Source organism: Herpailurus yagouaroundi, unplaced genomic scaffold (assembly GCF_014898765.1).
Source record: "Herpailurus yagouaroundi ecotype Mexico unplaced genomic scaffold, PumYag 197, whole genome shotgun sequence".
NCBI lineage: Eukaryota > Metazoa > Chordata > Mammalia > Carnivora > Felidae > Herpailurus > Herpailurus yagouaroundi.
In genome coordinates, this window is record NW_024412428.1 from 19,497,925 (window position 1) to 19,525,094 (window position 27,170).

Here is a 27,170-nt window from a genome sequence, read left to right on the forward strand (position 1 = left end):
TTTTTAACGTTTATTTATTTTTTTGAGACAGAGAGAGACAGAGCATGAACGGGGGAGGGGCAGAGAGAGAGGGAGACACAGAATCAGAAACAGGCTCCAGGCTCTGAGCCATCAGCCCAGAGCCCGACGCGGGGCTCGAACTCACGGACCGCGAGATCGTGACCTGGCTGAAGTTGGACGCTTAACCGACTGCGCCACCCAGGCACCCCTGGATTTGGAGAAATTTTAATAGTTCCTTCTAAAACTTCTGAAATTGGGTTACCATCGTTTCTTTCCTAAAAAGTGAAAATTCATGTTTTTTTTTTACAAAGCAGACCCCTTAAAACTAATCTCGAATTATGATTTATCCAATTAAATTATTTTCAGTTGGCCTTCAGCTATAGCACATGGGAAAAAATAGACTGTCAATTTTTCCAAGTGCTTATCATGAATTTTTTTTGCTTTATTAAATTTAATGCTTTATTGCTAACTTTACTGACATGAAACATTTATTAGGCAGTTCCTTCTCATTTTCAGTTGTAGTCATGAAGATACTTACATAGAATGCTGTGGTTGAATTCCATCTTCTGTGTAGGAGAGCTGATGTGTGTGTGAATGATTTTTTTGTGAACATGTGTGTGGATGTTTAGGAAAAAATAGCTCTTAATAGTTAAAGACATGATTTAACCAGACTTTTGCAAGGGTAATATCTATACATTTGGTGGTAATCAACACCTCAAGGAGACGATTGGTCTGGATAGTATAGGGAGGTCTGTGTGATTTATTGATGTCAATTAATTTTCAGCATTATTGCTATATATAACTTCATCTGTCTTTGAAAATAGGTTTTCATCCTGGCTTTTTTTTTTTTTTTTTCTGCCATGTTTGCAACATGTTTACTATTACATTCTTTGCTGGAATTTTTTCCCAAATTAATATTACCTGGTCCATTTAATATAATGAGCATGTTAGGTTTTTTTAATCTAGAATGTTAGTATTTTTTTTTTAAGTTTGTTTATTTTGAGAATGAGAAGAAGCAGGGTGAGGGTCAGAGAGAGGGAGGGAGAGGGAATCCCAAGTAGCACATGAGCTCATCCATGCTCAGCACAGAGCCTGACGCAGGGCTTGATCATGACTGTGAGATCATGACCTGACCCAATGTCAAGAGTTGGACACTTAACCTACTGAACCACACAGGTACCCCCCAATTTTTTTTTTTTTACTGCTATTACTGTTTAAATATTACGAAAACCAGTTATTTATTTGTAGAATAATCTTATTTAAATTTTAGATTCCAGTTCAAATGTAAAACTCAAATTCTGTGAAGTTATTAAATATTTAATATTTTAGACCTATTGAATTTATATTACTGGTTTTTGATGCAGTATTTCTTAGCCCTGTATGTTATGGAGTTTCCTTAACATTTTTGTCCTAAAGTCAAACCTTTCTTCAGTTCTTACAGTATTTCTTTTTTTCCCCCGTGTTTGTTTATTTTTGAGAAAAAGAGAGCATGATGGGGAAGAGGCAGAGAGAGAATCCCAAGCAGGCTCTGCTGTCAGTGCAGAGCCGACCTGGGGCTCAATCCCATGAACCGTGAGATCACCGACTGAGCCACCAAGGCGCTCCTATAGTATTTCTTACATGATTACTGTTTGGTTTATTAATTGAATCAAATTCTAGGATATTGCTTTTGGTCGTTATATTAAAATAAATATATGGGATTCCCCTGGCTTTTTCTTAAGTCTTATTCCATCTGTTTTTAATGATGCTAATATTTTTAACATAAGGAATTGTATGGTTAGGTAAAGGAACTATATTTGTACACAACTGTATAATGGAATTACTTGAAACTAAAAGAATATATGTTTTAATGTGGAATTTTAATTGTTTCATTTTGATGTTTTTCTGTAGTTATAGACCTTAATTTTTTCTAAGATGCTAGGTTTTCATACACAGCAGATTTTTAAAGGTTTATTTTTAGATACTAAGCACATTTTAATTTTGACTACTTGTTTTGAATGTGTAATAAATGCACACGGTTAAAAAGTTCAAGCATTATAGAAAGTTACACAGTTGCTCGCTTCCATTGTTCAGAGGCAGCCATGGTTAATCAGTTTGTAATGTATCTTTCAGAGATCTTTTTTTTTTTTTAATCTTTTAAAAAAATTATTATTTTTAGAGAGAGTGGGGGAAGTGCAGGGGTGGGGGGAAGAGAGAGAGAGGGGAGAGGGAGAGAATCTTAAGCAGGCTCCATGGTCAGCGTGGAACCTGATGTGGGGCTCTATTCCATGACCCTGGGATCATGACCTGAGCTGAAATCAAGAGTGGGACGCTCAACCAACTGAGCCACCCAGGCTCCCCTTTCAGAGATCTTATCTATATATTCAGAGGTGCTATTTTTCTTTTATAAGCACTAATTTCCTAAGATGAATATTTTAGAGTTTTTTTTTTTTATCAAAAGACTCATTTTTGCCATACCACTTGAGATCATAACTATAAAAGTAATAATCTTAAATTCTAAAACAAACATAAAACTTGTAATTCTGGCCTTGGAATATTGATTTAAATATAAGGCTGTCAGGCCTTTATTGACTTAAGTAATTAATATATTTTGTTTGGAATGTTTAATTAACCAGTTGTGATTCATTCCTGTAATATAACGAACCTCCCACCCTTTAAAAGAAGCAAAACTGTATTAACGACAGTGAATTATTGAATAGAAGATATAATTAGCACATCAAAACTGTGATTTCATAGATCTTATTGATATAGTTTGAGGCAAAAATAAAATAACTGACTTCAAGGGAAATATTGAGTACATAAATATTAGTACAGGTAATACGCAGATATTGACAAAATTCTGGTTGTGGTATGCAGTTGCCTGAAGTTGAGCAATACTGAACTAAATGTTATATATACTAGTTGACTTGTATTTGCAAAGTATGTATTAAAAGCTGCTTTTCTCATTCCTATGTAGTTGTAATTGTGTTTATTATCAGTATTATGACAAGTCTTTGGAAGTGAATTGCATCCTAAGATATTTTTCTTTTAGAAATAGGTTTAAAGGAGATGAATATTATGAAGTAGATGACATCTATATCTAACACAGAACAATAATATTAATATTTCTGTGTTTTATATTTTCTCTATAGAATCTGAATTTTGACAGATTATAAAGGGAGTGTCAGCATTTCTAAATGAGAATGAAGTAGTTGGTCATATTTTAGAGGAACATATATTGTTACCTCTTTTTTAGATATGGTAGTAGAGGAAAATAGGATTGATAATGCCAGCTTTATGTTCTTATTTATGTAGATTTTACAAAGATGTAAATAGGGGACCTAAACATCTAGTTTAGCAACTTAACCGTTAAAAAAATTTTTAATAGCTGTCCTACTGAGTACTTGTCCAGTGGCATATGCATGAGAACCATTACTAATGCAGTACTTACTTCTCACGGCGATTCTTTCCTCCTCTTAACATAGTTGCTGTTGTTGCTATTACTTAACTTGAAAAGGAAGTTTTAGGTTGAAAAAGCACAGTCTGTTTCTGGAAGTTTCTGATTTTCTTGCTAGGGAATATGCTTTTAGCCTATATGTGTAAGACATTATACATCTTAACATCTCTTTGGTTGATTTCTTTTGACTGTACCTTTCTGGGCATATGGCAAAATAACTAGACAATAGTAGGTGTAAGTAGCTGAAAATGCCATCACAGGAGAGCTGGTGGGCTGACATTTGGTGCACATTTTCTCTTCAGTAGCCCCTTTAATCCATGGGAAAAGTAGCTTTGCCATGGCTGTCCTTATGAGGTTGTTCCAAGGACTGATAACATGGAGCATGGTGCACGGGGAGAAAATGAGTCCTTTGGTACCATAGCAGAGATAGCCAATGAAAGTTTTACTGAAGACAGGGGTGCCTTGCTTTTGCTTTGGAAGATAATAGTTAAGACTTATTTAAGGGTACAGTAAAATTCCTGTATCTCTTCCAGCCCCCCCCCACTACATTTTAAATTTATTGGGTAAAATTAAAAATTCTGATTCTGAGAACCAGGTTAGTTTGTATTTGAGGGAAATTTAGCCTTTTATATTTTCAAAAAAATTTTTTTGGAAAATTTTAAAATTTTCAAAAACTTTTTTTTTGCAAAAATGAAATGGGTTCTAGTGGGTAAGATTACTTTATTATTACTTTTTTCATTTATTTATTTCTGAGGGACAGAGTGAGACAGAGTGTGAGTGGAGGAGGGGCAGAGAGAGGAGACACAGAATCTGAAGTAGGCTCCGGGCTCTGAGCAAGCATTCAGCACAGAGCCCGATGCGGGGCTTGAACCCACGAAGGGGGCCGAAGTTGGACACTTTTACTGAGCCACCCAGGTGCTCCAAGATTACTTAATTTAATTCTTTAAGTTTTCTTATTGAGATTTTATGCCTTAATTTCATTGTTTTGGCTAACCCCATGGTAATATTAAATTATTGCAAGAACTTAACATTTGCGTTTTATGTTATCTTTAGCAGAATTTTTACCTGAGGTTTTTGACCAGTAGTAAAATCGGTTGTTTTTTTTTTTTTTAATAAATTTTCTAAATGAGAAGATTTCCATTAGTAAATAGGTAGAATATTATACCTTGCACTCTATCCTTTAGGGACATATTTAGATTTCTTTGCACCAAGAAGTACAGCTCTGAGAGAACCATCTGATTTTAATTCTGCTAATGGCAAAAGTAAACTTTTAGTCCCTCTACTGGTTGCCTTTGATGTAGCAGAACCTAATATTACTATTTTTTTGGAGATCTTGTAACTAAGGTAAAAGCTATTTATAACCTTATGACCAAGGTGAATTTTGTGGTCTATTCTAATATGGACTGTCCCCAAATTGAGTGACTTCATAAACATACAAGGAATAAAAATGTAAAGATTTGGGAATTACTGAACTGCATTGGCTTGGCAACAGATAGTTAATGACATTAGAAGTCACAACTTTTGACCTTTGAAATGTTAAATTATTTTTTGTAACACATGGAAATTGTCTCATGATACTGGTAGACAACCAGAAATGTGCTTTAATTTACTGGGTAAAAATGTGTGAGAAAGATGCCAGTTATTTCCTGTGCTTCTGCCAAGCATAAATGCACTTTCACAGGCGGAGGAGCAGTGTAAACTGTATAGAAGAAAACTGTCTTGGAGCAACATCATCTGATCATTTGTTGCAGGTGATTTAGAAATTTATGCTTAAATAAATTTATTCTAACATTTATATGTCTATATAGAGGTAGGGATAATTTGTTCCTGAAGAAATAAAAACTGTCCTCTTGTATATATGTGCAGTAAGTCATTATTATTCTAATTTTTATCATGACTAATCCTGTTGTCTTTTTTAGTGTGATTCTTGAAGGGATCTTAGCCATGTTAGGGTTAAATAATTATTTTATTAAATAATTTATTTTATTAAATAATTAAATAATTAGCCATGTTAGGGTTAAATAAATACGTGAAATGAGGATGGTCATATTTTTCTTTACTTTTTTTCTACCTTTGATCTTTATCTCAATTTTCCAAAATTTAAAGTCATTAAAGATCTTAATATTGTTTTACCTTGCGTTTGTACCTCCTATGCTGTCTGAAAGTTGGTTGACGTTCGTTTTCAAAAGTAAACATTCCATTTTGTTTACACTGTATTTTGTTGCAGTGTGTTTTTGTTGGGGAGAGGTATATTGATTTATATATAGAAAATTTAGGGGTACCAGGGTGGCTCAGTCAGTTGAGTGTCTGACTCTTGGTTTTGGCTCAGGTCATGATCCCAGGGTTGTGGAATCAGGCTCTGTGCTAAGTGTGGAGACTACTTGTGATTCTCTCTTTTCTCTCTTAATTACCCTCTGCTCCTATCCCCGGCTCATGGTCTCTTGGTGTCTCTCTCTCTCTCTAAAAAAAAAATTTTTTTTTTGTGGGTGAGAAATCACAAAACAACAGGAAACCAAGTAAAGGAATAGCTCCACTGTAGTTAATTTTGCTGTAGATAGAATATATTAAATAAAACCAAACTGATTGTAACGCTATTCATTATTCTGTGAACATGGCACAGTCTAGGTTCGTGTAGAACTGTATGCAAGAGGATTTAGTTGCTACCAACAGGACTTTTAGATGCTGTGGAAAGACCATGATATTTAGAACTGGAATAAGGTTCTGGCTTTGCTAGTTACCAGCTGGGTAACTTTGGATTATATTATTTAATCTTGTGAATATTTTACTGTACCATGTTTTTAGGGTTAAATGAGATCATGTGACTGTTTTATTGTTATTATCAAGTACCTGATTATTAGTAATTTCAGGTATAGTTGCTATGGAGAGTACTATGTGTATGACTCCAGTAAAGTTTCAACTAAAAGTTGGTTATCAAGGAAAGAATCACTTATATTTTGATGTTTTAATTTAGCTTACATTTTAACTCAAAGGCTTTGCTGAATTATAATACATTTTAACTTGATTTTTAGATATGATGGTCCTTAAAGTATGTACTGGTTTTGGGATGCGTATCACCATTCATAAAGTTCAATACGTCATAGATCGTTGTTCTTTAATTACAAATGTAACCGACTGGCCTCTGAAGGATAATTTTCAGTGTGCTTATACAGGAATAAAAATTGATGTCAGACTTTCATTCAGAAAATATAGAAGAAAATTTGAGTTAGGTGCAGAGGTGCTACAGAAGCACTGTTCCAATTATTTGGTCCACGTAGTTGTAGGTTAAGGGTAGAAGCAAGATAAAATAATTCTGAAGCTATCAGGATATCTTGGCCTTCTTTATCTCCCTTTGCCAATTTTTGATCTATCGTGGTATTTGTAGAGACCAGGAGAAGAGAGTTCTATGTACATAGGTACATTTATTATTGGTGAGATTGGATTATCAGGCACCTGCTTGTTGTATGGCAGCCACTCAGTTAACATTTGAGTGACAAACATGAGTAAATGGAGAGCGGATGGCTAGACTGACACAGGACAGAGGCAGTGTACCCTTGTATCCTAGCAAATTCATGAGTTGTTATGTGTTAAGCTAGGGAAGCACTCATTTATATTGAGATATAGGTAAAGTATCTATATCTTCTTTCAAAGCTTGTTGAAGTTTGAAAAATTCTCAATGGTTCCATGAACTTGGGCAGGTTTGTATTAAACCTCAGTCAGTGAATCAATGAGTATTTTAAGTGCCCAGTGCTTAAATATTTTGTGCTCAGTGCTGAGGAAGAAATAATGACATGCTCCTTGACTTCAGTTTACTCAGAATCAGGAAGCAATGATGAACAATACAAGACGGTGTATTTTTAAAAAACTATAGTAAATACACATAACAATTTACCATCTTAACCATTTTTAAGTGTGGAATTTAGTAGTGTTAAGTATATTCACATTGTTGTGCAAGGTGTTGTATATTTACATTAAAAATAATTTGAGAAGGAGAGAGGTTAAATGCAGGGAAGTAGTATTCAAAATGTACTCCATGGGGACGCCTGGGTGGCTCAGTTGGTTAAGCATTTGACTCTTGATCTCAGCTCAGGCCTTGATCTCAGGGTTGTGAGTTCAAACCCTGTGTTAGTCTCCACATTGGGCATGGAGTGTACTTAAAAAAAAAGAGACAAAATGTACTCCGTAACACCACTCCAAATCCAGTTTTATTTGAAGAAACATTCTATGTATCTATATTTTTATTAAGTTTGAAAACTGCCACTATTAGAATTTGGAGAGGGAGAACAATAAATTATTTAAGGGCAGACTAATCAGGGAAGGCTTCATGGAAGAAGAGGACTTAAACTGGGCCTTAAAGAAAAATTCGGAATTGAGTGGGTTGTGGGCAGGGAAAAGGGAAGACATTCTACGAGAGGGAACCAGGTGAAGTTCAGCAGTGACAATGAATATGGCCTGTTTATAGATCTATGAGAAGACTTACATTATTAGAATTTATTATTTGTGTTGGGGGTGAATGGTGTGACAGGTAGGATAGTGTAATGTTTCTCCAAATGTATTCCACTTACCATGAATGTTGTGGAGAAGGAAGGGAAGGTAAATTCATGTTTGTTTGTTTTTTTTAATCCCCTGCAAGTCTTCTGTAACATTTGGATGCTTCTATGCACTCAGAATCTTCTAAAAGTTATAGCCAACATATTTTAATTTGACCAGAGGTTGCTTTCCCCATTTGGAATCATTATTTCCTGGACACCTGTTTGAAAAATGTATATACCACCTGCAAGTTGTATGACTTGATCAAGAAATTTAAACTGCCAAATCTCCCCTTCCCACTTTATGAAGATCAGTTAAAATCACAGTGTATGTGAAGTGTTTGTAAATACATTTAACAAATAGAGTATGTGCTGTAATATGCTAGTGACTGAGAGCTATATAAGTGTAAGGGAAGTTTATTGAACTATAGAATATTACATGCATATAACCCTTCTACATCCTTGCTATTCCAAATATGGTTTGTGGACATTAGCATCTCCTACATTGCAGTCTTGTTAGAAATGTGGAACCTTAGGGGTGCCTGGTACCGGTTAAGCGTCTGACTTCGGCTCGGATCATGATATTTCGGTTCGAGTGTTGGAGCCCTGTGTTGGGCTCTGTGCTGACAGAACAGATTCTGCTTCAGATTCTTGTCTCTCTCTGCCCCTCCCCTGCTCACGCTCTGTCTCTCAAATATAAACAAACATTAGAAAAAAAAATGTGGAACCTACTGAACCAGACCTACTGAATTAGAACATGCATTTTATCAAGATCAAAGTGATTCATATACACATTAAAATTTGTCATATGCTGTTCTTCATCATATCCAGCAAAACTTCATTCCATCCTTTCTTGAATGTGTTAATGGCAGAGAATTTGATAATTTTCAAACACAAGGTTTACTGTCTTGAAATTCTAGCCTTTGGTCATAATTTTGTCTTAAATTGCCTTAATATCTTAAATGAGAGCCATTTATATGTAAAAGATAAGTTTATGTTTATCTGATTCCCTCATAGAATGTGTCCCTTAAAATTGATCATCATACTGAGTAACTTGGCCAGAGATTTGAGTGGAAGTTACCGAAGTTCTTTCACTTTATATATGGAGCATTTGAGAGTTTTGTGTCACTTGTCTTCCATTGCCTCTGTCACTGTTGTTTTTGTACCTTCTCTTGCCGAGCAATTTAAGTAACCATCCTTCTTAATTTTTCATATTGGGCTATCATTAAATTTCACTAACCTTAGAGTAGCCCTTATGTTCCCATGGAACCAGATTTTAGAGCTCTTCCATGCATATATCCAGTCACTTGGTTAGATGTTTTGCTTACAGGCATAAATTACATTGCATTGTTATCTTCATGTACTATGTTGCCTTTCTCTTTAACAAGTTTTTCAGAAAAATACTGTCTTTTAATTTTGAATATCTAAATAAGATTATTAGAATTGAGCTATAGAGTTCCTTTTAAAAAATTAAGTACTTTTAGTTATTTAAGTATAAATGCTCACTGTAAAAAATTAAAATGATAGAAAAATGTAGAAAGAAGTGAAAAGTCTAACTTTTCCTCTACCTAATCCCATTTCTTTAAGGTTAACTTCTGTTTAGTGCATGTTTCTTTCTGAACCTTTTTTTAATGTACAAAAGGTATATACAGTATATAAAACTTAATAACAAGAAAAGTGGATTTATACAGTGTTCTAAGAATTGGCTTTTTACTCAGAAAAATTAAGCTGATGTCTAGACCTTAATGTAATTAATGTGTTTTTGACTTTAGGGACGAAACCCTTTTTTTTTGGAGCCAGCAATAATTATTACAATTACTGATGGGAGCAAGCTGACTACTACCAGTGGAGTCCAGGATGAGGTAAGTTATATTCCTATCAGCATAGATTATGCAATTGCAGTTGAAAAATTATTATTTGTATATGTACTGTAGGGTACTGAACACCTTAAATAGGTTTGATTATTTGATGCGGTCTAGAGTCACTTGTCTCCTAGTACTTATCTACCTTCTCTGTTCATAGCAGTGATCTCCAGATTTTCTTGAATAGGAATTTCTGTGAAAAACTTTGAGCCTCCCCCCATTCTCCAACTCCACGTGTATTTTTGAGTTTATGTGAGGGTGACAGTGTCAGTTCATACAGTAAATTTAGTGAAAATGAAATCTTATTTTCAGGTTGAAAAAAAATAGGCACAGCACGCTAATAATTTCTTCCATATCTCAGTGGATTGTCATGTGCACTCTACTGTGGAGACTTCTAGACTAGACTAGAGCAAAGCCAAGAGGAGTTTAAGACTAGGAAAACTGAAGGTTTTTAGACACTTTTATTCAAAGCTAGCCTCACCTATTCTCTGCTAGCATTCTTTATGCAGAATTGGTTGCGTGTGGTATGATAGAGTGGCTACAATAGACTTATTTTAACCTTAAGCTGTTTTTACTGTAGTATTTGATACAGTTGACCCTTGAACTGTGTGGGGGTTCGGATTGTCGACTCCCTTATAGTTAAAAATTTGTGTATAGCTTTTGACTGCCCCAAAACTTAACTATTCATAGTCTGCTGTTCATGGGAAGCTTTACCAATAACATAAACAGTCGATTAATCCATATTTTATATGTTATATGCGTTATATACTGTATTCTTAATAATAAAGTAAGCTAGAGAAAAGAAATGTTATTAGGAAAATCATAAGGAAGACAAAATACATTTATAGTGCTGTACTGTGTTTATTGAGAAAAATCTGTATACAAGTGGATGTTTGCAGTTCAAATTTGTGTTCAAGGAGCAACTGTATTTTTCAGAATATATTGATATAGATGGGAGGTGTTTTAGACTACTTTTTTTTTTTTTTTACTGTTTGCATTTGCTTTAGAATCTTAATTCTTGTATTTACAAAGGGTTTAATTAAGTAGGAAGAGTATAGTTTTTAAGTTTAGTAATTTTTAGAAATACTTTCATTCGTGTGATGTTGTGGAATGTCACTTGGACACGGAGTCAGGATGCGTGCGTTCTGGTCTTTGTTCGGTTACTTTCTAGCAGTGAACTTTGTACCAGTTACCTAACTTCTCCAATATGCTTTCCTTGTCCATGAAATAAGTTGGCAATTCTTGCCTTACATCATAATTTTGTTGGAAGACTGAAATGAAATAATATAGGTCAAAGTGCTTGCTAGGCTGTAAAGCAATGAGTGTAGTATTCTATCATGAAACAATGGAACCAGTAGAGTTGTCTTTGCCTGATCTTGAGTTGTGTGGAAGAGAACCAGAATTGTTTTGTTTGAGCAGTTAATGTTAAAGGGAATTTAGGATATAATTCATAGAGATAGAACTGAAAATTTTAGACAGATTAAAATTCATATGAAATAACTTATAGTCTATACATAATTAGTAGCATTGGAATGCTACATAGCTGAACCTAGTGGGTTTTTGGACTTTCTTGAACTAGGTTGACATGCATAGCCAATTATGTCCTGCCACTATCAGGACCCAGGTGGATATTAATTATATATATGAACAAGGAGTAGAATGTTGCTTAACTTTAAATTTGAAACTTTGAAGTTGATTTGTCCCACTTTACTCTCCTTTTGAAAAATTTGAGAGGAAGATTTAGGTATCAATAATCAAATCAGAGGTATTATTATTAGAACCCATAGTAATTTCTTCAACTTTATTTTTTATCAATTAAGTCTTCTGGTGGTTTGTTTGTTTCCTTCTTTAATGATTTTGATTTATAGTTGTGATGGCTGACAAAATATTTCTATTTTTTGTAAAATATTCCTACATGTAAGATTATTCATTCAGGATGCTCTGTCTTGCTGCCTTTGTAGAAATGTCCTTTGGGGTACAATATGTTTTGTTCCTATATAACTGGATTCGTCATGTTTATAATATTTGTTTTGTAGGACCTCCTTTAACTTTTAAACATATTTTGAAGTATAAATGGATATTAGAATTGCTCGTCTTTCTTCCCAGGTTTTTGGGAGGGATATTGGAGAAATGGGACTGTGTGCTTACAGTAATCTAAAACTACCTGGCAAGTAAGATTGGGAAGATTTTCTTGTGGGCAAGCATCTTCCATTTTAGTTCTCTTGTAGCTTCTATGATAGTTAGCCTAGTACTGTGAACAGAGTTTATATTAAAAAATATTGATTATAGATACTATGGTATGAGTTTAGTAGTCCTCAGGATGAAAATTACTATTATTTATCAGAGGCAGAAGATTCATTTGTTTTAAGGCAAAGGTTTATTTTGCTAATGTAGTTGGAACATAGGTCTGTGAGTTGTTTTGGTTTTCAAGGTTAGGAATGTTTTTGATCCTTTGCACATTTGGTTCTTAATGTCTCAACAAGACTCCTCTTGTGGGGCAGAGAGAATGTACCCCAGTGTGCATATAATTGAAATGTAATTTTTGCTAAAATATTGGGAAATGTTGGTCTGTTCTAGCCCAAGTAATTAAATTATGTGTTTCATTTTAAGGTGTCTTTCAATTAATAAAAAGTATAAAGATGCTTTTTGTTTGCTTGTGTGTGTGTGTGTGTGTGTCTGTGAGCATGCATGCACGTGTGCACATGCGTGCTACATGTGATCTATGTTGTCATAATTTCTACTAGACAATGAGAAACAGAATTTTGTCTTTTGTCTCTTCCTCTTCAGATCTCTGAACCTTTGCTTTTGGCAAAACTTGATTCTTTTTTAGATTTATTGAATGAGTGAATATATCAGTGATTTCTACTCTTGTGTATATATAATTTTTGATTGCCTGTGGCTGCTATTGATGTGACCTGTGACTATTTATGGAGTTGTGCGTCCCACCTGACTGATATCCTCTGCTCAAAAGAGTTATACTATCTCACATGGGGTATTATATTTGATGTTATTTTTGATGTTATTTTTCAGGAATACCTGTTTCTGCTGCTTTAAAATCATCCTTATGGCGTATAAGACGACTTAGAGCTCGTGTAGTCTTTTTATTTTACAAATGAGTATATTGAGATCCAGGGAGACAAAGTGATTTGCTCAAGGTTATAACATTTTTTATTGCCAAAATCTGGATTAGAATTGATGTATAAATTCCAAAGACATCCCAGCCCCTCCAGACCAGTGCTTTTTTTCTGTTATATCTCCTGCCTCTATATTTGATTTGTTTTTTTGTTTTGTCCTAAAATTTATCTTCTGTTTACCTGATTTCCTGTTTGTCTACTTCACCTTTCTATACAATTGTGATGTAGACATTATGTTCTTGTTCACTCAGTGCTCATTGAAGACTCTTATGACCAGGGCATTCATTGCTAGGCAATGAGGATACAAAAGATGAACAGGGTAGATCTTTGGTTCTTAAGTTTACAGTCTTATGGGGGGAGATTACTCATTAAATAGTTTTATTAAATAGAGATATATACTAAGTGGGAGCACTAAAGAGGGAGGGGAGTGTTAATATGACCTGTTTTGTGTATGTGTTAAACCCTGTGTACTGTGAATTTTTATCATCATTTAAATTTTCATTGAATTCAAGGGTCTTGTGGATGATTTAGTATTAGGATGTGACTCTTAGCTTGTATCTGAAATTATTATAAAGAAGCCTGGTGTAAAGTTGTTTTGAGCCTAGAAAATAGTTAATAGAAAAACTTGGTGTCATATTGTCTCTTGACCTGGCTAAGTTTGTTGAGGACAGAATGACCCAATTTCTTATAACTTATTTGTCAAAATCATATAGGGATACCATTTCCTCTGTGATAGTTCATCACTTAGCAGTGTGTTAGGAGTTAGGAGACTAACGGTTTTGTATTGCAGACAAAAATCTTGAGCTGTATATGATCGTTTTACCTTATTTCATGACTTTAATTGTCTTTTGGCTTCATTTAATGAAAGTCCAGGTTATTGTCTGACGTGTCATGAGTGTGTTTCTAGTGTAGTACTTCTGAATAACTCTCTAGGACTTAGTGACTGTTGTGTTGGACCAGTATGTGTGTATTTTTTGCTTCTTTTTTTTTTTCTTTTTAAGTGTAGCTATTTGATAAAATCGGTTCACAATATTTTCACTTTTGAGGAGTGAGTTAGATAGGATTTTGAATTCTGATACACAAGAAAACTGTATTGCTTAGCCTCGTAGTAGTATTCTTTGATGTTGATAAGTGTACGTACTAATGGCCAATTACGGTACCATTCATTATGTTTAGTACTGATGTATCAGGTGTTTTGGTAGAATCACAAAATCAGAATTATTGAAAAAATTTCGTTCTGTTTTTAATTTCCTGCAAAGATCCTCCCTAGCACTGTTTTGCAATGGAAAACTATTCTTACTATGATTCCAGGAACACATGGCTAACTATATTGCTCAATAAAGTAGCCAGAAGAAATCCTGCCAGTACCTTCTTGGCGATGAATGACATTCCAGGGTAGTGTAGTAGTTATTTTTCTCTTCCTTGAAAGTGCTAATAGTAGTATTATCTTTCAAATATTGAGATTTCTATATGCTGAAGAATGTTTCTGCATCTCTTTATCAATGTTGTGATTGCCCTGGAGGCTAACGTTTTAGAGAAGATACTTGCAGTAAAAAATAAAATGTTGGCTTTTGACAATAAAAGTTTTGCCTTCTTGGGGCTACTGGGTGGCCCAGTTGGTTAAGCGTCCAACTTCGGCTCAGGTTGTGATCTCACAGTTCGAGAGTTTGAGCCCCGCATTGGGCTCTGTGCTGACAGCTCATCAGAGCCTGGAGCCTGCTTCGGATTCTGTGTCTCCCTCTCTCTCTGCCCCTCCCCCGCTCATGCTCTGTCTCTCTCTCTCTCTCTCTCTCTCTCTCTCTCTTTCAAAAATAAATAAACATTAAAAAAAAGTTTTGCCTTCTTATGACTTTCCCAGCTTTTTAAGACAAACTAGGACAACTACTTTTATAACTTCTTGGCAAATGTTCAGAAAGGGCTTCTGTAGAAAGAGAATGTCTGAGTAATCTCAGCTCTGTGTTGAAGTGGCTACAGATTAGGTAGGGTCTTATCTTTCAACTTGTCAGTTCTCAAAAGCTGATGCAGAAGTCCCCTCAGCCTTTGAGAGGTGGATTAGTATTAGTGATTTTTCTGGATCATTCTTTGTAATGTAAATGGTTTTACCTTTTATAAGGATAATCTTTAGGATCTATAATTATGGTTTATTTAACTCTTTGTGATCTGTACTGATCAAGACAATCCAGAATTTTTGGAGTTTTTTCTTGTACCTGAAGTAATTCTGAAATCTCATCTCTCCTGCCATAAATGTTTTTATTTTAGTAAAGTCCCTAAAAATGTGTTAAAAACTATTTAAAAATTTTTTTTAATGTTTATTTCTTTTTGAGAGAGAGAGAGTGTGAGTGGGGTAGATGCAAAGAGAGAGGGAGACACAGAATCTGAAGCAGCTCCAGGCACTGAGCTGTCAACACAGAGCCTAATGCGGGGCTCAAACTCACGAACCGTGAGATCATGACCTGAGCTGAAGTTGGATGCTTAACGGACTGAGCCACCCAGGTGCCCTGTGTCAAAACTATTTTAATTATATCAGTCAAGACTTTTAATACATATTTAAAACAGTTGTTTTTTTCCCCAGTACACTTAGAATTTTGGAGCAACTTTTTCGTTCTTTTTTCTTTTTAAAAAAACCTCTAAGAAATCTTGAGGAATGTCATTGGAGTATCATAGAATGTACCCAAAGGATCTGTGTGTAAATGCATTTTTTTGAGTTTTCACTCATCCCTTAGCAGTGATGCCTCTTACTGATTTCTAGGGACTCAGTAATTTGTGTCGTAGTAGTTTGTGATTTAAATGTTCTAAACATATGTATAACATTACTGTATATGTTAGTCTCTATCAATTCAACTTTCCAAGGACATTTAATAAGAATTTGTTGGATACGGATCATTTGTATTTTCTTTTTATACCCATATTTTTGGCCCTATTCTCTCAACTCCTGGATTTATTATTCGTAGTGTGCTATAGAAATGTATATACATCTGTAATTGAAAACTGAAAATATGTAAATGGTAATATGTATATATGTATATAATATATAAAAATATTACATATACATTTATATACATATATAAACAACATATATGTATATTGAAAATATGTAAATTATAATACAAATTTATAATTAAGAGAAGTTGATGAAATGTTTCAATTCGATAACCTATAGTGAATTTCAGCAACACATTTACAGTACTCTTATTGAATATATCTTTTTTCAAGGGCACGTGGAAAGAAAAACCCTTTAAGGATGGATTGCCCCTAGCCAAACATTTCAATAGAATAATTTTTTTAAAATACTGGCTTATTACTCTTTAATGAAGCTGTATGGCTACAATAAGTAATCTATTATCTAGAATTCTGTGGTAAGATATATCAAAATAATTTTTATTCAGCAGGTGAGGCACTTTCACCCTGCATTTTATTAGCCTGTCAGAACCAATAAGCAATCAGAGACGCCATACATGTAAGGAAAAATTTACTTAGAGATGTTTCTATTACCCTTCTGATTGCAGCTTTTCCATATATAGACTACTATAATATTTAGAACGTTAGTTTTCAAATGGCTGCATCAAAATCACCTAGGGTATTTTATAAAATATTTATGGCTCAGCTCTAATTCTGAAAATGTTAGTTTAGTTGATCGTGACAGGAACCTGGGAATCTGTATTTTTGAAAATGTCCCAGTTGATTCTGATACACATATTTGAAAACCATAGTTTTAGAATACAATATAATTACGAATATGTATTTTAAACTATAAAAAACACATTTGAAAGTGAACAACTTTAACAAAACACCTTCACCATTTTTGACTTACAATGCTAGCAAAATATTTTAAGATAAAAATTAATTGTTGACCTTTGGAATTGTTAAACTTGGGAATGGGCTTCCCGGGAATATGGACTAGGTCTTCTGTGAATAGTTTTTACTGTGTTTGATATGATTTAGAATCGATTATTGGATAGCCCTGAAATACTAACATGTGTGCTGACCACAGTCAGTCTATAATTACTGCATTTGTGGTATGCCGAGTTTGAGGAGGGCTTTTAGACCCTGAATATGAGATGAGGTAGGAAAGGAGAGGATAAGAAAAAAGGAGTAATTAATTCATATTATCTGTCATGTGCTTGCTATCACTGGCTTAAGGAGTTTTTATCCAAAGGACTGCATAGTATTCTGTTATCCTTATTGTGCTTTAATTCCTGGTATGGATATTCATAGCTAGCATTATATATATATATATATATATATATATATATATATATATATATATATGTGTGTGTGTGTGTGTGTATATATATATATGTAAATATATATTTAATATGGATATATATATATATCCATACACACACACACACACCCTTGACTCAGATGAGGGCAATTTATAAAGAATTGGTGATAGTTACACTTAATTTTTGCTTTCTAGAGAGTTCCTGCTAAAATACCCTTCTCTAATGAATTGTTCTGATTTTCAATTCTTAAAGTATATTTTAGATTAGTTCATCAGTAATTGTGTGTGTGGGGGGGTGTGGGTGTGGTATAGTAACTTTGCTTGTGTACAAGAATAGTGGCACACCATACATTTATATTTAGTACTACTATTTTCTAGGTATTGGGGACACAAAGATGAAATTAAGGCTCTTGCCTCCAGAAGACATATTTGAAGATAGGCAAGGAAATAAGCATTTGTAACACACTGAGATAAATCTCATGGCAGAAATAAAAGCTTTTGAGAGAGCATAAACAGGGGAACTAGGTTATGAGAGATGAGTAAGGAATTGAGCCATGATATTTCAAGAGGAGGGAATAGTGTGTGAAAGTATGAAGGCATGAAAACGGTATATGGAGAGACGTGAAATTATATGAGTGGAGTATAGAAAGCATAGGCAAGAGCAGTGGTTCCTTGAAATGTAGGTAGAGGCCAGAAGAACCCCATAAGGAGACTAGACATCATTCTGTTAACATTTGTAGAGGAAGTATTGGAGGTGTTGAGCAGCAGTGGAGTCTCATGATCAGATTTGCATTTTAGTAAGCTTACTCTGCCTGCAGGGGTGAAAGAAGATAGGTTGAAGGATGGTAAACTGGGAAGAATTAGCAAACGACATGAAATAATCCAGGAGAAACATGGGGTGTGCTAAAACTAAGCCAGTGCTGGATAGAAGGGCAGAAATGTGAGAGATTTGATGGGTATGCTAACTAGGCAGGTCTTCAGAGATGGTAAAGTAGGAGAAAAAAAATCAGCCTTTGAAAGGGATTCTGAACCAGGGTCCATGCTTGGGCTTTAGAGGGTTCTGTGAATTGCCTGAAAACATACTAGACATTGTCCATTTGTGCAGTTATCCACATTTTTCTGGGGGACAGAGGTCTGTAGCTTTAACCATATTCTCAAACAAGTAAAAAAAAAAAAAAATACAGACGGCCTAGTTGTATTTCAGAGTTTCCAACTTGAGATCTGTGTGGATGTTGTTAGTGTTAACTGAAATGGGGATATTGGATATATAGTAGAAAGGAATATAAAATAATTGGTAAAATATCTTGAGGGTACCAATATTTTAAAGGAGTTACAAGCCAACTTTTAAAACAATAGTTCAAAGACTTTTTCTTGCCTTTTAACATTATGTCCTAAGAAAAGTATTTTGTATTTAAAAACAAAGAAATAAGCAGAATTTATCTCTAAATTTTGATAGAGTTTGTATTTTGAAGCAGATTAAATAAGTAAATCTTAAGTCATTTTATTACTTATTTATCAGGTCCTTAAGTTTTTAAATTTAAGTCATAGTGATATGAACATTTAAAATTGCTTATTTCAAGTAAGTGTGAACATTGAACTTGAGAATGCTGGGAGAACAGCATTGTGTGTGTGAGGACACCTTGTACTAGTGTGAAGTCCACTGAAGAGGATGCAAACCCAGTTTCTTTTCTGTTTATCGGTATGTGATTTAAGAATAGTTGTAGATTGGCTTTAACTGCACTGGTAGTTTTCTGCCAATTAAGCTCCGTGAAAGTGAGCCTGTTAGATGTATTTTATGCCTCTCTAAGTCAGATTACAGTTTGAGAGCATGAAAAAGTTGAGTATTGGTCTCAATACTGGTGAGGCACAATCCCATAAGCCATAGGCTGTTAGTTGTTTATAAATACCTTCATCATACTTATTTAGCTGTGTTCCATAAATAGTTATTTTATATAAACCTCCATTTTCAATTGTTCTTTTCAGACGTAATAAAATAGATATAAAATTTTTTAGATTTGTGTATTAGGAATAAACTATGCAGTGACTGGAACTATGGTCTTTACATCAAGGCAAGGCTGCATTTTGATCTAGACAAGGCTGTTTGGTTTATTTTTCCCCACGCTCTGTCTTTTCAGGTTGAATTACTGATTTTTCCCCCTTTGTTTTGTTTGTTGTGGTTTTGATGTTTTTTTTCCTTTCAGCTAAAGGAGCAGCCCAGTGGTTTTCAAGAAGTGCCAAAGTGCACTGACTGTCTCATGATGACTGGTGCCTCAGGGAGGGTCATGATTCCTGGATACAGGATCGACCTGATCCTGGATGTCACTTCAAGCAGTCAGATCGTGGGGAAAAGCCTTGTCTAATGGCTAGCCTTCCTCAAAAGTCTGATGCTAGTCATCTCGGAAGGCCTCAGAAAAAGCCTTAAAGGTGAGCAGAGTAGAGTGTAGTTCTCTCTGGGGGCTGTGACTATTGGTTGGAGAATATGATTCAACATAGAATGACAACCCTAACTTGACAAATCCAGGTTCAACTGGTAAATTGACTTTAGTTTATACATTTGTTGGTGATGATGATCAGACCCCAACTTTTGAGTTGTTAGAAACGAATAACCTCTTAACCGTAAGATCTGTAAGGGGAGGAGTTTGAGATTTCCTGGGCCCTTCAGAACCTTAGGTTAGTATCTGTTGTCTTCAATGTCAGTAGCCTACTATCATAGCTAAGGAACATTTTGGTTATAAAATCAGATAAGTACAGATGGATTAAAAAAATTAGCTAGTGAGGTAATCTCTGAGTTTATATATTTATCATGTGTTAATTTGTATATCATGTATTGATCATGTGTATCAGGCAGTTGGGCTTCAGGATTCTGATGGGAAAATTTGCATTTGATTTGTCTGTTATAATTAAGAAAAATTAACTACCTTTGAAGTAGTTTATGTAGTTCGTATTCTGTTGCATTCAACTTGAAGAATATTAGGACTGTTGCATTATGTGAATAACATTTTTAGACTCAATAAAAAGATCTTTTAGAGATGCATTGAGCATTTTGTTTTGGAAAAAGTTTCGTTCTAGACTTCTTTCTCTGTTGCTTTGAAGCACTTACAAAACCCAGTTGTCATATAATAACTTCTTGGTTGCCAAATTTTCAAGTAAACTCTAAAAATTTGTCCTAAGACTCAATAGGGTTTTTATCTATTTATTTATTTTGTTGTTGTTGTTGAGTTGCCTGTATTAGTAAAAATGAAAAAATAATATGGGCATGCACTATCCCCAATGTTTGTACATTTTTATGTTTAGATATTATAAACGTATAAATGTGTGTATATATATATACACGTATATATACACACACCTTATATTAATATTAGAAAATATCTACAAAAATAGAAATTTTTAAAGATGAGATGAAAAAACTTATACAAAGGAAATTCTGATATTTTCTTCCCTCACATCATAATGTATACCAGGAGTTTGCAAACTTAAAGGGCCAGGTAGTAAACATTGTAGGCTTTTCAGCCCATATGATCTGTTAAAACTACTCAGTTCTGTTGCTGTAGGGCAGAAACAGCCATAAACAATGTGTTAAACCAGTGAGTGTGGCTGTAGTCAATAAAATTTTATTTACCAAAACAAACATGGGCTGAATTTGGCTGGTGAGCCATAGTTTGCTGACCTCTGGAGTCTGTCTTGTTTTGTAGACCACTGAATTGCGTTATACTACTTTCAGGTCCTTTTCACCATGAGTTTTAGAGTGTAGTTGATCTTGCTTAATGAGGTGAGCAGAAAATACTGGTGGTCAGAATGTATTGTTTAGTTGAACAAATACTTCTTGAAACCAGTGATATTCAGACAAAAGGTTGGGTGCTAGGAGTATGAGTTTGGTGACAGAGAGGTCAACAGGTCATGGTGTAAGAAGTGAAATGATTACAGCACAAGCTGCTGAGAAAGTGAGGGTGGCGCTGGGAAATGATGTCTGAGGTTGGACTTTGAAAGATTAATTCAAGTTTGTGAAGCAGATGAGTGTAAAAGCATAAAAGGAAGTAGATGAGCATAAGGCATAAAGACAGGAAGAGAACCTTATACACCTCAGCACTGATAGTTGACAGAATGTTCAGGAAAGAAGCAGCAGGAAATGAGCGTGGACAGATGGCATGGCCCATTGTGTATGCCCTGCCAAGGAATGTAGACTGTCTTAGAGGTTGATGGTAATAACCATTGAAGAGATTTTGGTATAGGAGAAAGTAAGTGATCAGATTTGGATTTTAGAAAGATAGTAGCAGTAGTGTAGAATAAACAAGTTGTAGGTAATGTTGGCACTTTTTTTTTTTTTTAAACCTCCTTATAAAAGACAAAATTGTCTGTGGGTCGTTTTATGCCAGAAATAAAATAAAGGAACTTGGAATAATATTGAGCAATAAAAAGAAATGGAGTACTTACATGCTATATAACATGGACAAACTTCCAAAACATTATGCTAGATGCAAAAGACCACAGATTGTATGATTCCATTTTTATGGATCATCTATAAAGTAGATTAGTGGTTGCCTGGGGTGGGCTGGGGACTGACTGCAAATGGGGATGAAGGATCTTTCTGAGGTCTGGAAATGTTCTAAAACTGGATAGTAGTGAGGGCAAACTACGCAAATTTACTAAAAGTAATTGGACACTTTTAAAATGGGTGAATTTTATGGTGGGTAATTATTTTTCAATAAAGTTGTTAAAATATTAGACCTCACCATTGAAATTTGTTGGAGTAAAACTTTGTGAAAGAATTATTTTCATATCATTGATTGCCAAGTAATAAGTGCTCTTTCCTCTGAACAGATACTGTTCTTAAATTTACTAGATTAAAAAAAAGAATTTTTTTTTTAACTTAAAGGATATGCATTGTAAGTAACTATGTGGAAACTACCAACTAAATGATTCAGATTATTAACTAAATTTTATAGAATTCCCTTTGACTAATAATTTCTTAATTTTCCTTTCCTTATTAAATATCATATGAGGAGAACTGTCTTAAATGCTTGTATTGGATAATAACATAAAAAGCTAGAAATAGGGGGCGCCTGGGTGGCTCAGTCGGTTAAGCGTCCGACTTCAGCTCAGGTCATGATCTCTCTGCTTGTGGGTTTGAGCCTCGCATTGGGCTCTGTCCTGACAGCTTGGAGCCTGGAGCCTGCTTCGGATTCTGTGTTTTCCTTTCTCTCTGCCCCTCCTCCCACATGCGCTCTGACTCTCTCTCTCAAAAATAAACAAACATTAAAAAATAAATAAAAAGCAAAAATAGCCTAAGGGAAATGTACTTGATTTTTTTTTTCGAGGAAATAATTGCTAAAGGAAGAACCTGAAGTATGGTGATTTTAATTTGTCAGTTTTTCATAATTTTAATAGTCATTGAAAACGAATGAAAAGAATGCAGAGCAATTGGAAAATGGTTAATAAAAATAATTTATTGAGGGCTTACTATGTGCTAGGCACTGTTTCTTAGAAACAGATTCTTACTATGTTACCTTCTTTTATTCCTGGCCGCCAAAATAATTTATATTGAATGTAATCATTAAGAAAATAATGTGTAAGACTTAATTTTGTTACTTTTCATTGTTTCAAGGTAATTTCACATCTCAACTCCCAATTCTGTGACAGTGAGGAAAATGAATGTTAGTAGAGCTGATTCTCAATTGAGAGGCATAGCTAGGACTAGTCTGTTGGGTTTTTTCTTTTTACTTCAGGTTTATTGCTCCTTACACTCTAGTGTGGGATTTAAAAAGAAAACAAAAAGCAGTACAGTACTGTATAAGGATAGACGTCTAAATCAATGGATAAATTGAGAGGTCAGAAATAAAACCCATACATTTGTGGTCAATTGATTTTCAACAGGGAAGCCAAGAGTTTAATGGGGAAAGAAGAATCTTTTCAACAAGTGGTACTGGACAACTAGATGGATATCCTTATGCAAGAGAGTGAAGTTGGACCCCTGCCTGACACCATATACAAAAATGAAATCAAAATATGTGGGCAGTGTAAATGTGACAGCTGCAACTCTTAGAAGAAAACATATAGGCTAACTCCTCAGGACTTTGGATTAGGCAGCAGTTTTTTAGATATGACAGTAGAAGCACATTCAAAGAAAAGGTAGAAAAGTTTAACTTCATCAAAATTAAAAACATTTGTGCTTCAAAGGATATTATCAAGAAAAGACCGTATAACAGGAGAAAATATTTGCAAATCATATATCTTCATAAGGGCCTAGTATCCAGCATATAAAAAGAACTGCTATAACACAAAAATAAAGACAGCCCAATTGAGAAATAGGCAATGGATTTGAAATGATATTTCTCTAAAGACATACAAATTGCCAATAAGTGCATGAAAACTATGTTTAGCATGATGAGTCATTGGGGAAATGCAAATCAAAACCATAATGGAATACCACTTTATGCCAATTATCATGGTTATAATAAAAAAAATGTATAGTAACAAATATTGTAAGAATGTAGAGAAGCTAGAACCCTCATACATTACTGGTGAGAATGTAAAATGATGCAGCTGCTACCTACGGAAAATTAGTTGGCAGTTCCTCAAGAAGTTGAACGTAGAGTTACCTATTACCCCCAAACTCCATTTCTTGGTATGTACCCAAGAGAAATGAAAGTACGTCCACATAAAATGTCTCAGTATCATTTATAATAGCTAAAAAGTAGAAACAATCCAGTGTTCATTAACTGATGAACAGATTAACAAAGTGTGGTATATACATACAATGGAATGCTGTTTAGCCTTAAAAGGGAATGAAATTCTGACATACTACAACATGGCCGAACCTTGAAAACATGGTAAGTAAAAGAAGCCAGATACAAAAGCCTAGTTACTACATGATTCCATTCCTATGAAATCCTCAGAATAGGCAATTCCATTGAAACAGAAATATATAAGGGTTGCTGGGGTTGAGGGTAAGAGTTGGTGCTAATGCGCGTGGGGTTTCTCTTTTGGGTGATGGATGTGTTCTGAAATTACGTAGTGGTGATGGTTGTATAATTCTGCCTCCCTGGGTCAGCCATTCTAAAAACATGAAACAAAACAAAGGGAAAAACTTGTGTCTTTACCCTCATGTACCCTATTTCCCTTTCTAATGATTTTCTTAAATCTTGTTTCCTTTTGTAGCAAATTTAGGAATTATTTCTGATATCCCCTTGACTTTGCTACCTTCTTTTTTATTCTTTAATCTGTTACATTCTGACTTCTTCCATTCTTAGTAAGGTCAATAATGCTTTCTCTTTTTCCAAATTCATTCATAGGTTTTTGAGTTTTCTCTTCCATGAAGTTTTGCCTGCATTATTGAACACTCTTTCTTAAAAGTGGCTTCTGGGTTTATATTTTCCTGGCTTTTATTTGGCTTTTGGTTCCATTTAATCATTGATCTTGCTTTATGCCTATCTGTCCCCTTGTTACTTAGATTTTTTTTTTTTTTTTTGCCTTTACATTTGACCTGTTCATTTCAGGCAATTTCATTTATTCCCACAGCTTCATCCATCAGTATATACAGATTTCCATCTCTAAACAGATTGCCAAGATGTGTTTTTCTAGCCATTATCTTTTAACTTTCTTACTTTTAATTTTTGAGATGGTGTCAGTTTATAGACATAACCCACATAAACAAAAGTTCTTTAGGGTCCTCATTAATTTTTAAGCATGCAAATGGTGTTACAGTTCAAACTGTTAGAGCACTGCTGCTCTCGGGGAGGGTGTGTATTTTATTGAGATATAATTGACATAAACATTAGTTTTGGATATACAACATAATGAGTTGATATTTTGTATATATTATGAAATGATCACTCCAATAAGTCTAGTTAACATTAATTACTACACAGAAAAATTTTTTTCTTGTGTCGAGAGCTTTCAAGATCTACTCTCTTAGCAACTATCAAATATGCAATACAGTATTAACAGTAGTTACCATGCTGTATATGACAGCTCTCTGACTTCTTTATTTTATAATTGGAAGTTTGTACCTATTGTCCCCTTTCTCCCATGTTGCCGCCCCCAGCCACCTTTATCTTTCTCATTGAGTTTTGATGCTAAGCACTTGGGCATTCTCCCTTTTCCTTTTGTTTCCTACCTTGGGATATCTATACTCCCTTTACCAGGTATAAAAGGCCCTTTATGATTTGATCCCAACTTTCCCCATGCTTTATTTGGTTTACATTGCATCTGAGTGCTTCACCAACACCAAAATGTTGTTCACTGAGTCCATCACACTTTATTTACTGGTGCCTGTTCCATGATTCTGGGGTGCTTCCTATCTCTTCCTACCTCTCTCTTCCCAAAATGTACTCAGTATTTGTTGAGACACTGGGCAAATGCTACCTTCTATAAAGCTTTTAGGCATTTAGTCACATTTTTTTCTCTGTACTTCTGGGGCTTAACTCTTATCACTCTTACCCCAGTTTATATTCATTCTGTTACTTGTAAGCTTCTATTGCCACTAGATTTTGTGGTGGCCTATCACACGTCTTTCAGTTTGGAAACTCCTATATTTTAACTTATTTCTTTGATATATTTTTTTCCCATCTGTGTCTCTCTTCTGACTTCTGAATCCATTACTGTTATCCTCATTATTCGTAGTTATCTTTTCTGTCCTTCTTCCATCTTTGTTCTTTCTTGGAGTTTTCCTTAACTGGATTGGTAAAGGGCTTGGCTTGTGCTAAAGTTTGTATATTGTTTTATTGAGATGAAATTTGCATAATTCAGTGGCATTTAGTAAACCTTTCCTCGTTAATAAAACTCTCATACTGGGAAGAAATCTAAAGATGCTGTGACAGAGTGCATTGGTTCTTTAATCCTAAGCAGCAAATGCTGGGATAGTAGATTTCTTGCATATACATACCTTCTTCTCAACCAGATAATTTCAGTTTTGGTATCTTTGGCTGTTCAACTGTTCATGGAAATAATCAGAAAAATAATTGAGGGTTATAACTGTTGAAGGGTAAAACCTTAGGGAGAAAAAGGAAGTTGAAGGACTAAGTTTTGAGTCTTAGAACTATTCCTACATTTACTGGGAAGGAGGAAACTGAAATGAAACTTAAGGGCCTAATCCTAGTTACGTGGGTTTGTTGTTGTTGTTACTATTTGTTCTGAGGAAGAACTAAGGCTGTGTTATATTTGCGGAACGAAATTTAAGAAATACTCAGATTCACCAAAAATGTTAACATTTTATTTGAAGCTTTTTTTCATCCATATTATCTGAGCAAATCTGAGTAATTGGCATTAGAGTGGGACTTGATCCTGCAGGTGCCAGCTTTCTATTTATTAAATCACAAAGGCGTTTATCATTAATTTGGTTTAGAACGTGTGCTTCTCTGCCTTTAATACACATTTTGTGCCTCTCTGCATGTTCTGCAACAAAGCAAACAAACTGACAGGCATCTAGTTGAACCTTCAAGAATTCTGAAAATCTTCTGCCAAATTTATTTTTTAGGGTATTGGTTCAGCTCCTGTAATTGGACAAAAGTAACAGTGGCTTTAAAAAGATGGACAATTTTTCTCTCACATCAAAGACAGAAGTGGTTAGTGGTGTGGGAGGTAGGGTGGTTTTGCTCCAAACTGTGTCTAAGTCCTAGGTTCCTTCTCCTTTTTTGTTTTGTCTTTGCTTTTATGTGTAGAGTTGGTAACTGGTTTAACAATGTACTCTACCTAGTTCAGTGCTACAAATGAATTTCACCCTGTGGGAAGGAGTAAAGAATATGGAGGGCAGGCAGCCACCTAATGTGAGCGTGACGTAAAACTTGTATGTAGCAGCTCCAAGCAAAGTCCATCAACCAGAACTTGACCATACTTAGTGAGGCAGAACAAAGCATGTAATCTCTGCTTGGGTGGCTATGTGTCTAGCTAAAATTTGGGGGTTTTGATTAGAAGGAAGAGAGATTAGATCTTAAGAAGCAGTTAGCAGTTTCTGAAATAAGATGTATGTTAAAGAAAATAATTTTATTT

General features: G+C 34.7%; 1 protein-coding gene across 1 annotated transcript in view; it reads left to right on the top strand.

Moving 5' to 3' along the window:
- INTS6 (integrator complex subunit 6) overlaps positions 1-27,170 on the top strand; it is an 88,480-nt gene that overhangs the window by 12,697 nt on the left and 48,613 nt on the right. The window contains exon 4 of the mRNA XM_040448340.1: positions 9,735-9,824. Within this exon, the coding sequence (XP_040304274.1) occupies positions 9,735-9,824 (90 nt within the window). The remainder of the gene's footprint in view (positions 1-9,734; positions 9,825-27,170) is intronic.